The 16,168-nt window shown below is 51.8% G+C and overlaps 1 protein-coding gene across 11 annotated transcripts in view; it reads right to left on the reverse strand.

The window, feature by feature from the left end:
* Positions 1-3,879: 3,879 nt before the first annotated feature.
* Positions 3,880-16,168, reverse strand: part of Marchf10 (membrane associated ring-CH-type finger 10) — a 101,741-nt gene continuing 89,452 nt past the window's right edge. For 3 of the 11 annotated variants that reach the window (XM_042282967.2, XM_042282968.2, XM_015994616.3), the window contains exons 11-13: positions 12,935-13,039; positions 11,916-11,958; positions 8,175-8,635 (exon numbers count right to left, since the gene is read on the reverse strand). In XM_042282967.2, coding sequence (XP_042138901.1) covers positions 8,580-8,635; positions 11,916-11,958; positions 12,935-13,039 — 204 coding nt within the window. In that variant the 3' untranslated portion in view covers positions 8,175-8,579. Of the gene's footprint in view, positions 4,686-8,174; positions 8,636-11,915; positions 11,959-12,934; positions 13,040-16,168 lie in introns of those variants that run through there. The other 8 variants (XM_076543544.1, XM_006970521.4, XM_076543543.1 and 5 more) reach the window with 5 other exon arrangements.

Here is a 16,168-nt window from a genome sequence, read left to right on the forward strand (position 1 = left end):
GATATCAGTGTTCCGGGTCCTTTGTCAGCCCCATCCCCACATCCCTTTAAAGATAAATGACAGCTTGGCATTTGCTCCGTTGTGTGATTTCTGTAGCCCGCCATTTTGCCTCTGACCCCTTGGGGACACTTCCTCTCATCATCCTTCTGGCCCTGCTCATTCTCTTCTTGAAGAACTCAGGAGCCAGGTTGTCCTTGCCTGTAAGCGTGTGAACTTGGGTCACCGAGCGTGAGTAGGCACAGAGGACCCATCTTCGGGGGTTGGGCTGTTGGAAGGGGGCTTAAGGATGAAGGAAGAGTGTCCTCACCGAGTGCCTTTGAGTGCATACGATAAGCACTCCATAAATGCTAACCGCTACTGTTGTTTCTAAAGTTTTTATTACATTTATTTGTGTATGGTGTGTGTGTGCTGCACCTCTGCATCACGCGTGCGGAGGTCAGAGGGCAACTGGCAAGAGTCAGTTCTCTCCTTCCACTGTGTGGGTCCCAGGGATCAAAGGCAGGTTGTCAGCACTGGCGGCGAGCATCTTTACCTGCTGAGACATCCTGTTAGCCGCCCCGCTGCTGTCATTTTCTGGGCTGGGCTTTGAGGAGGGTCCTAGTCCAGCCCTGAGTGGCATTTCCTCAGCAGCCTCCTCTCAAGGCTATCTGTGGTACCTGCCTTCTGCCTGCTAGAAAGTTCTCTTCTTCATCTGCACTTAGATTCAGCAGGTGTTTGAGTTGGAGACACTTAAGCAAACAAAGGGGGGGCCAAGCCAGTGAAAGCGGAGAGCAGTGAGGGGGAATGAATGGACCGGATGCAGAGGTTCCCACCACGGGGAGTGAGACTGGGCCTGGAGGAGAAAGGGGGGTGCGATGTAAACACCTGGGCAGGGTGGGAGTGGAGGGTCCCTGACGCCTCAGGGGACCAACGGGGTGACTGAAGGAGAGTGGCTGGGTGGGTCATGACCAGGAAGCTGTGGGACATCAAGAATGCTGTCAGTGAGACGGCTCACCTGACCTTTAACGCCACATTGTGACTGGGGCAAGGGACCAAGACAATGGATGGGAAATGGGCAAGTGAAAGCAGGAAGGCCACGCAGAGGAAGCTCTTGTAATAATTCAGACCTCGGAAGCGGGCGGTTTGGGCCATAACGACAGCCACAGTTAGAGGCATCGAGTGTTCTCAGGCTTGCCTTGGTCGTGCCTTTTTATATCTTAGTTCTATATTTTTTTTAACTATGCACTGCGGTCATGTGGTGGGAAGCCTAAAGGACAGAAAGGGATGCATAAAGACACACATTGAACGTTCCCTCATTCTCCATCCTCCCCACCCCCACCCACCCTGAAGCCTTCAGCCCTGCTGGTTTCCCAGTATTTTCCAGTGTTTGTTTCAAGGGGGAAAAAAGATACTAGAGGACACATGAGCGCTGGATTTGCCTGAGGGGGCATCAGCCGCTCTCTAGGGGTCAGATGTACCACCCACCGGCTAGGCAACGGGTGTCAGGAGGTACGGCAAGCCTCCCTCCAGGACCGCAGGATGAAGGAGTACCGCTGCGGAGATGGGACTTCCCTGGGTGGGAGGACCCTCCTCTGGCTGTCCCCACCCTCCATCTCTAACAGGGAGACCATGGGAGGGCGCTAGGCCAGCCCTCAGGAAAGGGACCCCAAGTAGGGTCCTTAATGATTAACCCACTTTACCCTGCGTGGTTTGCTCTCCAGACTGAGGCCAGAATAGCCCCTTTGTGAGTCCTGTGCTCTGCCACTGGCCTTGGCTCAAGGATTGCTTTGACTGGCTGCTGGGAGCCACTCTGGGGGCAGGGGCCAGCGGTTCCCCTTGGATACTCCCGACCCCTGTCCTGAGAGAGAAGAAATCAGGGTGATGAAAAGCACTGTTTGTGGGCTCTATTGGGTCATTTGAGTAGATGAAGGAACGAGGTCCCAAATGTCCAGGGTCACCCAGGGGTGGTGTTTGGCGTCCATTTGCTTTTTTTTTTTTCTTTTTTTTTAAAAGATTTATTCATTTTTATTTTATGTGCATTGGTGTTTTGCCTTCATGTATGTCTGTGTGAGGGTGTTGGGTCCCCTGGAACTGGAGTTAAAGATAGTTGTGAGCTGCCATGTGGGTGCTGGGAATTGAACCTGGGTCCTCTGGAAGAGCAGTCAGTACTCTTAACCGCTGTGCCATCTCTCCAGCCCCCATAAGTTGGGGCTTTTGTTCATTTTTCCTTATTTTTCTATTTGGGGGCAGGGTCTCACTCTGTAGACCAGGCTAGGCTTGAATTCACTTTGTAGCCAAGGATGGCCTTGAACTCTTTTGCCTTATGAGTGCTAGGATTACAGCTATGTGCCAGTGTGTGTGGCTTATGTGATGCGGGGATTCAAACCCAGGCCTTCCTGCATGCCAGGAAAGCTCTCTACCAACTGAGCCCCATCCAGCCCGCCCAGCATCTGTGTTCTTGAGTGCTCATGTGCGTGTGAGTGCGTGCGTGCATGCGTGCGTGCGTGCGTGCGTGTATGTGTGTATGTGTATGTGTGTAGCTGACTGGGTAAGCAAGCCAACTGACCCAGCCAGTTCCAGGAATCTACCATCTCTACCTCCCCAGGGCTGGAATTATAAGCACGGGCTGCTGCCCCAGGGTTTTATGTGTGTGTGTGTGAGCCAAACTCAGGCCTTTAAGCTTGCAGAGCAAGCTGAAGTGACTCCCGCAACCCTAACATGTTAATTTTTCTCTTCTCTGGTGACTGGAGTCTTGCCAGAGGCCACACTCACAAGCAAGTTTGTCCTACAGCTTCTTAGGCCCTGGGGCTCCCGAGAGACCATGTTCTAAGTCTCCCTGCTGGTCGCCCTGACTGCCCAGTGGCAAGCTGGGGAATGCTCCTGTAGTCCTCTGAAGGATCGGGAAGAAGGCTCTGGACCTGGCCACTTGCCCTCTGGCTCCCAGACAATTCTGGTTCTGGAGCATGTGACAGAGCCCCCTATCTTTTTTTTTTTTTTTGGTTTTCGAGACAGGGTTTCTCTGTGTAGCTTTGCACCTTTCCTGGAACTCACTTGGTAGCCCAGGCTGGCCTCGAACTCACAGAGATCCGCCTGCCTCTGCCTCCCGAGTGCTGGGATTAAAGGCGTGCACCACCACCGCCCGGCAGAGCCTCCTATCTTGTGGCAGGGTTCAGCTCAATAAACACGAAGCACCTCCCCTATGTGCCAGGCTCTTTGCTGAGCCTGCTGAGTGGCAGATGTCCTGAGACCTGTCCCGGGCCTGGGCGAAGGGCATTGTCTACCAGGCACAGAGCCCAGCCTTCCTTGAAGGCCTGAACTGGCCCAGCTTTGGCCACCTGCACATTCAAGTGACAGCTCAATGAATCCATGAATGAATGGGAAGATGGGGCGGCTCTCCAGAGAACAGCATTCCCCCAATCTCCTATCACATCAGAGATGGCCTCCTCCCAGGTACCCTGGCAGAGCTGGGCTGGCCCAGTGGGCAGCTCTCTGAGGCCGCAGGGGTGAGGAGCCAGCCAGCCTCACCACATGGCTATCCTGGAACAGAACTGCCCAGCCCTGGCCAAGCTGCCTGAAGCATTGGGGTTGGAGTCTGGCAGACACGAGGTAGAGGATCAGCATTGTGGGGGAGACCAACAAGGAATTCAGGGGAGGAAGGAAAGGGACCAAGGAATTGAAGAGGGGCCGTGAGGGGTCCGGCATGAGACAAAAGTGCCCAGACTTTCCTGCAGGCCTGAGTTTCCTCGGGAGGGTGCTGCCAAGAGGCCCCAGGAAAAGGTCGATTTCAGTCTTTCACTCTCTCCCATCAGAATCAGTTCCATCGAGGGGGAGGGGGCAGATCTTTGCCTTCCTTGTATGGAAAGCAAGCAGTTATCAACACTAGAAAGAGCAGAAAGGAGTGACGGGCAGGCTGTTTATGTCCGAGGTGGCGCCAGGGTTCAAGGCCATGTATTCAGAGCAGCCAAATACTGGTTTCTTTATCAGCTGGTGGAAGACTTCAGATTTAGCCTTTTCTGGGGATCCCAGGCAGGGATACTTTTCAACTCCCATCCATGTTGTCTTCTCACTTCTAGACACCTCTGAGGTCTATGGGGTGTCTAGCTGTGCAGTGGGGGGACACCTGGTCCTCTGTTACTGTGGGGGGCCTACCTGTGTGGTGGTGGGGGGACACCTGGCCTTCTATAACTGTGGGGTGTCTACCTGTGTAGTATGGGGATACCTGGCCTTCTGTTACTGTGGGGTGTCTACCTGTGTACTGTGGGGGACACCTGGCCCTCTATTACTGGGGGGTGTCTACCTGTGTACTGTGGGGGACACCTGGCCCCCGATACTGTGCTTTCCTGTTTGCTTCTTCACATTCACACTGTCCTTCCCTCCCTGGAGTCTGAGGAATGTGCATGGTGTCCTCCACGGTAAGAATGACGAAACATTAAGCACAACTTTCCCTTGCTATTCCAGACCCTGCTGCTGCTGTCTACATACATGTCTACATACATGTCTACATACATCCAAGGATGTCCCGATCCCTGGTATACGATGTCTTCTAGAAATAGTATTCCATATAGCATGCCATCCAGTCTCCGTCCCCTCGCATGCATTGAATAATTGCTAGCACATGTGCTCTCCCTGCCCAACAGCTTTCTCCATCTTGGTTCTCTTTTGGACTCCACAAGCCACCAAAGTTCTCTCTTCTCTCTTCTAGGACCCTTTTTAAAAAACAAACAAACAAAAACAAAAAAACCGTATATGGGTGTTTTGCCTGCACATTTGTGTACCACATGCATGCTTGGTGCCCATGGAGGCCAGAAAAGAACATTGGATCCCCTAGAACTGGAGTTACAGATGGCTGTGAGCCACCATGTAGGTGTTGGGAATTGAACCCCCGTCCACTGGAAGAGCAGCCAGTGCTCTTCACTGCTGAGCCTTTTCTCCAGTCTCTTCCAGGGGCTTTTCGCTGCACCCTTTGGCATTGGGAACTCTGCAGTCCCTGACTGGAGCTGCTTAGGGATGCTGCCTTTTTTCCTTGCAGCAGAGCACAGGGGTCAGGTGCACAGCTTCGTTCAACAGACTCAGACGTTAGGAACTTCAGAGTACTTTCTACTTGAGCTCCTGAGGGTAAGTTTCCTCTCAGGCAACATAGGGTTAATAATACAGGCTGATTAAGGATTATAGAGAAGTGTCAAGGGCTTATTTTTCTCCAGGTCCGTTCACAGGAAGTGCTTCATAAGTGGAACCCACAGGCTCACATTACCTCGATGTGACTTTTTCTGTATGTGAACCTTTGTCCCAGCGTGTCTGGGCTCCATGCCTCCTCCCGCCAGCCCCACCCCCTGGGCTCTGTTGTCACCATACCCAACTTATACAAGTTAGTTTTATAAATTAACTATGATGGGTAGTTTGTCTGTATTTATGTCTGTGTACCACATGCATGCCTGGTTCCAAGGCCAGCAGAATCTTGAGGATAATATCAGATAGCTTGGGACTGGAGTCACAGATGGTTGTGAGCTGCCATGTTGGTGATGGGAATTGAATTCAGGTCCTCTGGGCAAGCAGGTAGCACTCTTAACCACTAGCTAGCATGCCTATCCCCTCCTCTGTGGTTCTCAGTACCAGGTCTTAGACAAATCTTCACTCAACCTTAAAATTTAGTTAAAAAACAAAGGTCCATTTTCCTGTGCAGTTAGGAGCTCCATGTTTGAACATCAGCACTTGGAGCTTTAAATTTTATTTAGGCCACGGAGCTACTGTCAACTTCAGTAGCTTGTGTAGGCTCTACTAACAAGCAAAGATGTTCATCTTTATCTCCCATCTTGGGTCTTGGCCACTTGGCTGAACGCATTTATCTCCAGGAGTTGTATCACTTTGTCTAAATGGAACTCGTCAGAGGAATGGGTCAAGATTTAGGTAGCCCAGACTAGTCTTCCTAAAACTTTATTGCTCCCATTACTCATCTCTAGGCTGCAGTGTCTTATCCTGAGCCCCTAGGAGAGAGCCGGGCTGGGAATCAGGGACTGTTGTGGGAGCATGTGTTTTGAAGGCAAGAAGAAATTTGTTTGATCTAAATTTTGTTTATATACGATAACACAATGAACCTATTGTTTTAGTTTGGGTTTTATTGCTATGAAGAGACACTATGACCACAACAACTCTTATAAAGGAAACTATTTAATTGGGACTGATTTACAGTTCAGAGGTTTAGTCCATTATCATCATGGTAGAACATGGTGGCCTGCAGGCAGACGTGGTCCTGGAGAGGTAGCTCAGAGTTCTACATCTTGATCCACAGGCAGCAGAAGGACTGTGTACCACACTGGGCATAGCTTGAGCAGATGAGACTTCAAAGCCCGCCCCCATAATGGCACGCTTCCTGCAACAAGGCCACACCCACCCCAAGAAGGCCACACCTCCTATTAGTGCCACTCCCTGTGGACCAAGCATTCAAACACAGGAGTCTATGGACGCCACACCTATTCAAACCTCCACACCCATCATTCAAATAAATATTTTTTCTATATTATTTAATTAGAGCTGGAGAGTTGACTCAGCAGTTAAGAGTGTTTGTTGTTTTTCAGAGGACCAGGGTTTGATTCTCAGCACCCACATGGAGGCTCACAACTGTGTATAACTCCAGTCCCAAGGGACTGAATGCCTTGTTCTGACCTCAGCAGGCTCCAGGCACACACACGGTGCCCATTACATGCATGCAAGCAAAACTCTCTTACATATACAGTTAAATAAATCTAAATAATTAAAAATAAATGATGGTTTGCACAGTGGTGGCGCATGCCTTTAATCCCAGCACTCAGGCAGAGGCAGGTGGATCTCTGAGTTCAAGGCCAGCCTGGTCTACAGAATGAGTTCCAGGACAGGCTCCAAAACTACACAGAGAAACCCTATCTTGAAAAACCTAAATAAATAAGATGGGTTCATTATGGTGCTATCACACACATGCACACACACACACACACACACACACACACACACACACACACACACACATTTACACTTTGTTCTTATTTCCAGACATCTCTGGTTTTTTGTCAGGGTCTTATGAAGCCCAGGCTGACCTCAACTATTAACTAAGGATGACTTTGACCTTCTGGCCCTCCTGCCCCTGCCTCCTGAATGCTAGGACCACAGGCAAGAACACCGTTTATGTGGTGCAGACCGTGAACCCAGTGGTTTTGGCACGCAAGGCAAGTGCTCTATCAACTGAGGCATGTCCCCAATTCTTGTGTCTCTCTTCACCTTTTTCTCTCCTCCTTTTTTGTCCTGTCTCCTATTTTTGTTTTTTGGTTGTTTTTTGTTTGTTTGTTTGGTTTTGGTTTTTCGAGACAGGGTTTCTCTGTGTAGCTTTGCGCCTTTCCTGGAACTCACTCTGTAGCCCAGGCTGGCCTCGAACTCACAGAGATCTGCCTGGCTCTGCCTCCCGAGTGCTGGGATTTTTGAGGACATTTAGGGATGCACAAGTATCATGATCAGGTGTCACACTGCCAACACACAGTTCAATGAATTTGAGCAAATTTGTCCAGTTCTGTGACTGTCATCACGTAACCACTCTATGACACCTTTCTCACCTCCAGTTCCTGTTTCTTCTTCATCTCCCAGAGTTCACAGATCTGCTTTCCGCCTCTATGGTTTCGCCTTTTCCAGAAATTACTACAAGTGGAGTCATAGACTATGAAGTCTTTAGGATGTGTTTCTTTCACTTAGCTCACATCTCTGAACGGTACCCTCTCCTTTCCACCATTTTTTGAAAGCCTATTTTTGTCTCTGCTTTTCTCTCTAGATTTTTAGGACTAGGTCTTGCTATAACAGCCCAAGTTGGCCTCCAATTTATAATCCTCCTGCCCCAGTGCCGAGACTGCAGGAGTGTACCACTAGGCTTAGCTGGCGATCTCTTCCTATCCTTCGTGCCCTCCACAACCACATACAATTTCCCCACTACCCATCTGATTTCTTTTTTATCACCCTAAGTCTCGTCGTTCTTTGATTCCTTAGATGCCATGAGGAGAAGAATCTTGGAATCCACATCCACAGCTGATCCTAAATGGGATCCAGCTTGCCCTAGCCCATGGGTGCCTGGGAGCCTGAGATGTGTCAGACTCTGGTGGTGGGCAGCAAGCAGAAATGACATGGGAGGCGGGTTGCAGCTCAAGACTGTCAGCCTGCGAGGGAAATAAATACAAAATAAATGGGAGAATAGAGTCAGTTTACTGAATGCACGGATCCACTCCACTCAGGGTGGGCTGAGGCCTGAAGAGGGGCCCTCAGCAGCAGGAGCCCAGGCTGCTGGGCTGCCAGAGTTGCTGGGTCCACTTGGGCTGCTGGGCCTCTGAGGGGCAGCCTCAGGGAAGCCCACGCGGGACTCGGCTGTTTTGCCTGTGTCGGCTGGGACGAGGCTGGTCCGTCCCTGTGGCTGCCCGAGGATGATCAAGCCAGACACTTGAACGGAGTGGCCCAGGTGAGAAAGGTAACTGTGAACACACTGGCTTCGGGTTCAGTAAAGAGGAGGGTAGAAGGGAGGCACAGGGGTGGGGGGCGCAGAAAGGGCTTCTGGGTGGAGAGGTCTCTGCTGCACTCCACGACCAGCTCCCTCGCTAGATGACCCGGCCTGGGTAAACACTGCTTTCATTACCATCTCCCGACTCGGAACCTAGGAAGCAAGACCATCTCTCAGGCTCCAGGGCCACAGCTGGCTTCGGGATCTGCCACACGGGGTGTACAAGGGTACCAACTGCCCTTCTTCCTCCCACCCTGGCCCCGGTGGCCAGCCACACACACGGAAATGGAATATGGAGCAGGATGGGGGAACACTTCAATCTGGGGCTGAGGAATCTCCAGGCTGCCTGCACTGGGGCTTCTCCTGGGTCAGGGGCAGCTGGACAGCGGGCTGCTCTATGAGTCTGTTTCAGCTGTCTCTGCCCGCCAGTCTGGTGATGCAGCTTGTAGACTGAATAGCTGGTAGAGCCTTTGCCTTCTCTCAGGATGAGGTTCCCAAGTGAACTCTACTGCCTAACGTGATTGAGGGTGTGGGGGTGTGATGGCAAGGAGCAGGACAGGGTGGCATTGGGGGGTGGCTGGAAGGTCCAAGTACAGCAAATGGAAGAGGAGAGGGGTTCCCTCATTCTTGGGGAAACTCTTCTTCTAGATCCTTCCTTTTGTCTTGGTTTGAGAAAGCGTTCCCAGACTTCGTAGAAACACTATCACGGTTGGAGAAGTGCAAGGAACAGGAGTAAATGACACCTTGACATTCATACCCCGTCCCTCTTATCACCGCTTCTGGTCTCAAGGAAGCCCCAGCTGCTGTGGGTGTCCCAGCTCCCTCTCCCACGCTGTGAGTTGGCTTGTCTGTGTTCGCTCATCACCTATACGCATATCAGCAGGTGACGCGCTCTCTTTCTGGCCTCCGTCTTGGCTATGGTCATGGCCATTTGTGCCAGCTGGGAAGCAGCTGTCAGAGACGCCGGGTCAGGAGCCCTGTAACAGGTTGGCTCACACATCAAAGGATCCGCCCGAGATGCCCTCACCTCAGTGTTACTGGTGGGGTCTTAGGTTCAGGGAAAGGAACCCAGTAAGAAGGCTGGCGTGGGCACCCCAGGGCCACAAGGCAGCTGGCACCTTTTGTGGCACCCTTTGTACCCTGATGTTTTGTCCTTTCCCGCTGTGTTTACCTGGGCTGAACTGGGGTGGCAGGTCACAGCTGTGACTCAGTGCTGGCAGGCCACATTAACCAAATGCTGCCAACCAGGTGAGTCATGCCAGGCTGTGGGGGCCAAAGAAGAGGAGTGTGGCCAAGAGGGGGGGTGCTGGCCTCCTCTGGCTCTGCTTCTGATGCCTGACTTTTGTCTTGATAGTGGCTTTGGCACAGAGACACGCTAAGGGCTGCCAGTGCTCATTCACTGAGGACAGTGTGTTGGTCCCTTTGTTCTGGGCTCGGCACAGCCTGGACTGACTCTCCCTTCTCTACTAGTAGCTCGGGAGTGTACAGGACTAGGGGCAGGTAGATGGAACCTGGCCTGTATTTCCAGGAAAGAACCGGCTGCCCTGTGGCCTGCGAACGGTCGATTCTGGAGATGGGACAGCTCCCAGCTGAGATAGCAAATGAGTGGTAGACAATCAGAGGGACCATCTGCATGGGAGGAACAGAGCGGGAAGGAAGTCCCCTTCCCTCTCGGTTGAGACTTATTTTGGTTGGTGGTGGTTAGGACAAACGCCCTGGACCTCACTATACAATGCAGGCTGGCCTGGAACTTGCAGCAGTCTGCATGGGCCACCATGCCGGTCGATATTCCTTTCTAAACATCCCTTAGGGAGAGCAGCCTCCTGTAACGCAGGCTTAGGACCCCAAGGCAGCCCTTCCGGTCCTGATGCAGTGCACCGACTCTGGGTCTGGGGGAGCCCTCCCCGCCTGCAGGACACAGCGGTCACAAGGGGCACTAGGGGGCGCCCCTGCCCAGCCGAACCCTTTCGGACGCGCCCGGCCTCGCAGGTTCCGAACCGGGTAGCGCTGCGGGCGCCTCCGAGGCGGGGCGGGGCCCTGGGCAACAGGACCCTCTGCAGGTCTCCCAGCTGGGGACCAAAGCCTGCCGCCTGTCACGTCCCTGTAAGAGCACGAGGCCCTCGCCGAGGCCACGCTGACAACCCGTGCGCGGACGCCTGGCCGAGGTGCGGTCCCCGGGAGGCGGTGCGTGCAGGCGGCGACACAAAGGTCTTTTAGACACCGCACCGCCGCCTTCCCGGCTGCACCCAGGCAGCAAGCCGGGGTCTGGGGACGACTGCGCGAGCGGTCCTGGGGCTTCGCTCCAGGGGGCGCCAGGCCGTCGGGCAGGCTGGCTTGGACCCCACAATCGCGCGGGGATTGGGGCTCCAGAAGCTCCTTTTGTATGGAGAAGAAAGGGCCTTTCCTATCTCTGAGCACCGTGAGCCTGGCTCCCTAGGACTGCGTGGCCTGAATAGAAAGCTTGCTTCTCTAGGGTTGCAGTCGGGGCCCCACCCCGGGGAGCTCTGGACTGGTGCAATGTCTCTTCTGGTCAGGTATTTATTTGTGGAGGGCGGGGAAGGGGTCCACAGAGCATCCCCGCAATGGGCTGCATCAATCCTGTCTGTGGGCTGTGCGTGAAAGACACATTCCAGAGCCCCACCCCATCGCTGGAGTGGAGACCGTGGGAGGGCCCAGGAATCTGTGTTTAGGGTAAGGCATCGAGATCCATGATGCCAGCGTGGGAATCACTCTCCTAAGCTTTCAGGACAAGGCAGGCTGCTGTAAAATTTCTCCTCCAAGAACCCAGAGAGACCCAGTTGTCACATCCCTCTATTTCCCTGCGACGCTTATTCTCTCTGTGGATAGAGTCTTAAGGCTGGCCTCTGAGCCCTCTGCTTTAATTAGGCTCATTTTCTCCAGGGAGAATTTCTGTGAAATAAGGAACCTGTCTGAAGGAGGCTGGGGACCTGTTGGCTTTGTTCAGCCTCTAAATCCAGCCGGGCCACTTGATGATACTCTAAGGCATCAAAACACAATCAGAATGCTTGCTTGTCAAAGGAATGTTCTCTCTGGTAATGACTAACCAGCCTGCTTTTGGGATCTGAGAAGGAAAATCCCAGACAGGATCCTGGCAGGAAACAAAAACAAAAACAAAACAACAAAACCTCATCAAGTGCTGGATGCCAGAGGATGCTATGGAGGAAACACTCTCTTCCTCCTAGCTGACCCTTTTCCTTGGTTTCAGGATGAATTAAAATTCTTATCTGCTCCACCTCCAGCCTTCCTGATTGATTGTTAGTGAAGGCTAGAGTTTCCCAAGCTTTGTGGGGTTATTTTTGCCTCTGGGTGGTGGTCATGACTTCCTTCCACAGTGTTAGGTTCAACACCAGAGCAGAAATGACTTAGCAAACACCCTTAAAGAAGGCAAGACAGGATGGACCCCCAAACCTACTTTCATTTTCTTCCGGTCTGGGTTGTGGGTGATTTCTTGACAACTATGAGAGAGGAGACAATGAGACATGAATTGTTTTTACAATGCAGTTGTGAACAGATGTATAACTCGTGTGTCTCATCAAGGTGCTCAGGATCAGGGCTGGTATTCTGCACTGGTGGAGCTCCGCTTGTCCCAAGGACAGCGCCGTGATAACCCGGGTCACCTTGCTGTTTCGGGCCTTCTATATTTGGCAGTGTGAACAGACTTGCTTCCTTTTAGCAATTGATCTGAGTAGCAGACTCCCTTTCCGATGGTCCCGGCACGGTTTGCCGGCTGAGGGGAGGAAGGCTCTGCTCACTGGCCACTTGCCTGGCCACTGGCTTTTAAACAATCGCTTGTATTCTCTGCCTGGCAGGAAGCTGCCGACCCATCCAGGCCCTGGGCTCTCTTTGTTCTGATTTTATGGCATTTTATGCCACAATAAGAAACGCTGTGTACTCCACGGGAGCCCATTGTGCCAGGCTGCAAGGATGTGGGCCCTGTTGTATTGGGTCTGGTGCTGTTTCCCCCGGGGAGAATAGGGACTTTGTGTCAGGCTGGGGACAGAACAAGGGGTCCTGGACACTGTCACGGGGCAACTCCCTGGCCTGGGTGGAGGCAGCACTTGTCTACAGGCTCTTTTCTGTGCCCAAGGGAGGGCCAAAGAAGGGATGGGATTTCGTCTAGAGTAGCAGGTCCTGGTTACTTGTGAATTATACATCAGGACGGTGCTAACCTATGCTGCCACACGCCACAGCGAGGGCCCCTGAGGCAACCTTACTGGTGCTGCCTCGAGATTCTGTGCCAGATGCTGATGTCTATGACCCCTCGCACATCACTAGGAATCCCGTCCTGGCGAGCAGATGTGAAAGGGTCAAACCTGGGCTTCCCACGTTTTGGGTAGATTTGGCCCCTTGAGGCAAGAGCTGCTGGTTTTGTAGAAATAGTGTAAATGGGGAACGGTCCATTGAGGGAGGGATGGACCTGTGGTACCCTACCTGCCTCCTAAGCCGGCCACTGTACTCCCTGACTTCTGCCACTAGCCTGGCATTGTGACTATTAACAGCACACCGGGGGCAGAGGACGAAGAAGGGCAGTCTCTCCTGAAGACACCAATAATCAGAGACAAGAGTCAGACCAGGAGGCAGGTCATGAAGGGGGCGTCTGGGGGAGCTGACCCCAGATGATGGAGCATCCCATGTGGGTACAAAAGGGAAATATGTGAAAAGGGAAAGTCCATTTAACTTCTCCATCTAGGCCAGACTGCCCCATCAGACTAGAGGGTGGGCAAGGCAGCGTCAGCCAGGGGGCCCTGGAGATGAGATGCTCCCGTCATAAGCACCTGGTGCTAGGAAAGGAAGGGCCAGCTTGCTGCTGGGCAACTTCATAGACTAACATCAGTGCTTCCTTCAACTGGTCCTGAACACACTCACGCACGTGTACACGGGCGGGCACACACACACACACACACACACACACACACACGCACGCACACGCACGCGCGCACACACACACACATACACACGGCAGTGGGGGGGTTATTTATCATCCATACTCCATGCTGGATCCTTATCTCTCTATGCCACTGTAACAGCCATCCAGCTGGTCTCTTCCTCCCTACCCTCTAGGTAAGTCTACTGCACTTACCACGCAAATACCAGAATGTCCTTGTTTGTCATTCCAGGCTGGAAACTGTCCAGCAGCCTCCAGAGCCACACCCCAACCTTCCAGCCCAGCACCCTGACTACATACACCTCAGGCTTCACTTCCTGCCAGTCCCTGCCGTGAGCCTTCTCGACAGTCTGAGCACGTGGAGCTTTACACATCTCCATGCCACTACGTCCTCTTCTGTGTGGAATATACTTCCCCACCTCCCCTACCCCAGTCCATCTGTCACACTCTTCAAGATTCAGTCCAAGCATCATCTCCTTGGCTGATCAGCTGACAAAAGCCACAATGACAACAACATTGTCAAGGTAGCAAGGACCAAGGGCAAAGGGCAAACTCCCTGCTGGATCAAAGGCCAGACCTCCCCGCAGCATCTCTGGAGAGCCTGGCTGGAGCTCTGCCCTGGAGAAGTGTGTAGGAGGAGGTGATGACTGCTCCTCATTTCACCCCTCCATTCTGCTCTTCCTCCAGCTCAGTTTTCTATCACAACACCAACAGGTTTGGGATCCCCTTGGTCACACGTGTGTTCTCAATTAATGTATTTGAAGACTTGTTTTAGTTTTTAATACTGTGTGTGCATATGTGTCTGTGCACATGAATGCAGGTGCCCTTGGAAACCAGAAGAGGGTGTCAGGTTCTCTGGAGCTGAAGTTACAGGTGACCGTGAGCCATCCAAAGTGGATGCTGGGAACCAGACTCAGTCCCCTGCAAGAGCGGGTCCTCCATCTTAATGGCTGAGCCGTCTCTCCACCTACATGTTCTCTCGGTAGATGCTGAGCCAAAAATGGGCAGCGTTTGTCTTCATCATCTCTGCATCCCCAGGATATGATTTAAAACCCAGCACATAGTAGGTATGCAGGATAAATGAGTATACCTTGAATTCTCTACAAATTTGGACTGTCCCTTTCTCTAAAACGACACTCAAGATTTGCTACCTGAAAGGAAGCGATTCTGATTCAGGAATTCCTTGGACATTGAAGCCTGACTGAGCATTGATTATGTACCAGACATTTTCCAGGCACTGGAGAACTGTGGTTCCATGCCCAAGTTAACAAAGAATAACCACAGTCTTCTCCCACCGTGCCTCGGCCCCCACGTGTGACACACACCACCACTTTATTTGGCACTCAGTGTCACTGAGTCCATGGTGCCCAGTGCTTGGTCTAAGGTCAAACATGATTCACCCCGTGTCTAACGGGGAGCAGGTCCAGAAGGCCCTGTTTTATCTTCAAACAGCACAGGACAGTCTCAATGAGGAGACTGTCCATGGCTGGGACCACTGGAAACCCAGCAAGTCCCAACTAGGGAAGATGTGGTATTTATTTTACAGCCTCTGTGTGCTCCCTGGACCTGTGGGTTCTCCTCCTACTCATATGCTGTTTTCCAGTTATATTATTATTATTATTATTGTTGTTGTTGTTGTTTTATAAATATGTGAATCCTGTCTCTCAACCCACACTCTAAGTTCCTCAGAGAAAGGGGACATCGTGGTATCACATCAAGTCAGACAGTCACTTTCTTTGAGTCCCATCTGTGAAAGGTAACACCCATCGTCAGCTTGACTGCATTAAGAAGTACATGCCGTGGGTGTGTCTGTGAGGGCTTTCCAGAGAGGATAAGTAAAGGAGGAGGACCCACCCAGAATATGAGTGCTGCCAGGTGCTGTGACACAGACCTTTACTCCCAGAACCGAGAGAGGGGGAGGCAGACAGATCTGTGAGGTCAAAAGCCAGCCTGGTTGGTCTACATCTTGAGTTCCAGGCCAGCTGGGGGCTGTATAGAAAGTTCTGGTCTATTTTTTTTTTTTTTTTACAAAGTCAAAAGAGAAAGGCAGCAGCATTCATCCCCATGCTCTCTGGCCTGCTGAGGTATGAGTGGGCTTCCTCATGATCCTGCCGGCTATAATGATGTATGTCCCCTTCAAACTGTGAGCCCAAGCAAATCCTCCTTCAGCTTTTTGTTTGTTTGTTTGTTTTTAGATATTTTATCACAATGACAAGAAAGCGACCCATCAACCACCTCGGCTCCGGGTGCACACTTGGGGTGAGGAAATGACACTCACCACCACTGAGAGCATTTATCACAAGGTCTCTTCGTGAGACACAAACAAGAAGCCTGATGTGAAGGGCTTCTCCCATGCTTCTGGCCAAGGAGAGAGGTTTCTCTTCCAAGTCAGTGCATCTCTTTCGACAAACGCTACCCTCAGGTTCCGGCAATCTGAGATAAAGTCGGGAGGAGGTGGATTTGACACTTTCCACTGGCCTCCAGCTTTCATGTAGATGTTTCTTTCTCTTTCTTTCTTTCTTCTTTCTTCTTTCTTTCTTTCCTTCCTTCCTCCCTCCCTCCCTCCCTCCCTCCCTCCCTCCCTTCTTTCTCTTTCTTTCTTTCTTTCTTTCTTTCTTTCTTTCTTTCTTTCTTTCTTTCTTTCTTTCTTTCTTTCTTTCTTTCTTTCTTTCTTTCTTTCTTTCTTTCTAAGATTTAGAAAAAAAAACCAACAACTTCTGAATTATATACATAGGCATGTCTGGATGTGGGGATGTGCATGTGAGTGCAGTGCCTGTGAG

The sequence above is a fragment of the Peromyscus maniculatus genome, chromosome 8 (assembly GCF_049852395.1).
Source record: "Peromyscus maniculatus bairdii isolate BWxNUB_F1_BW_parent chromosome 8, HU_Pman_BW_mat_3.1, whole genome shotgun sequence".
NCBI classification, from domain to species: domain Eukaryota; kingdom Metazoa; phylum Chordata; class Mammalia; order Rodentia; family Cricetidae; genus Peromyscus; species Peromyscus maniculatus.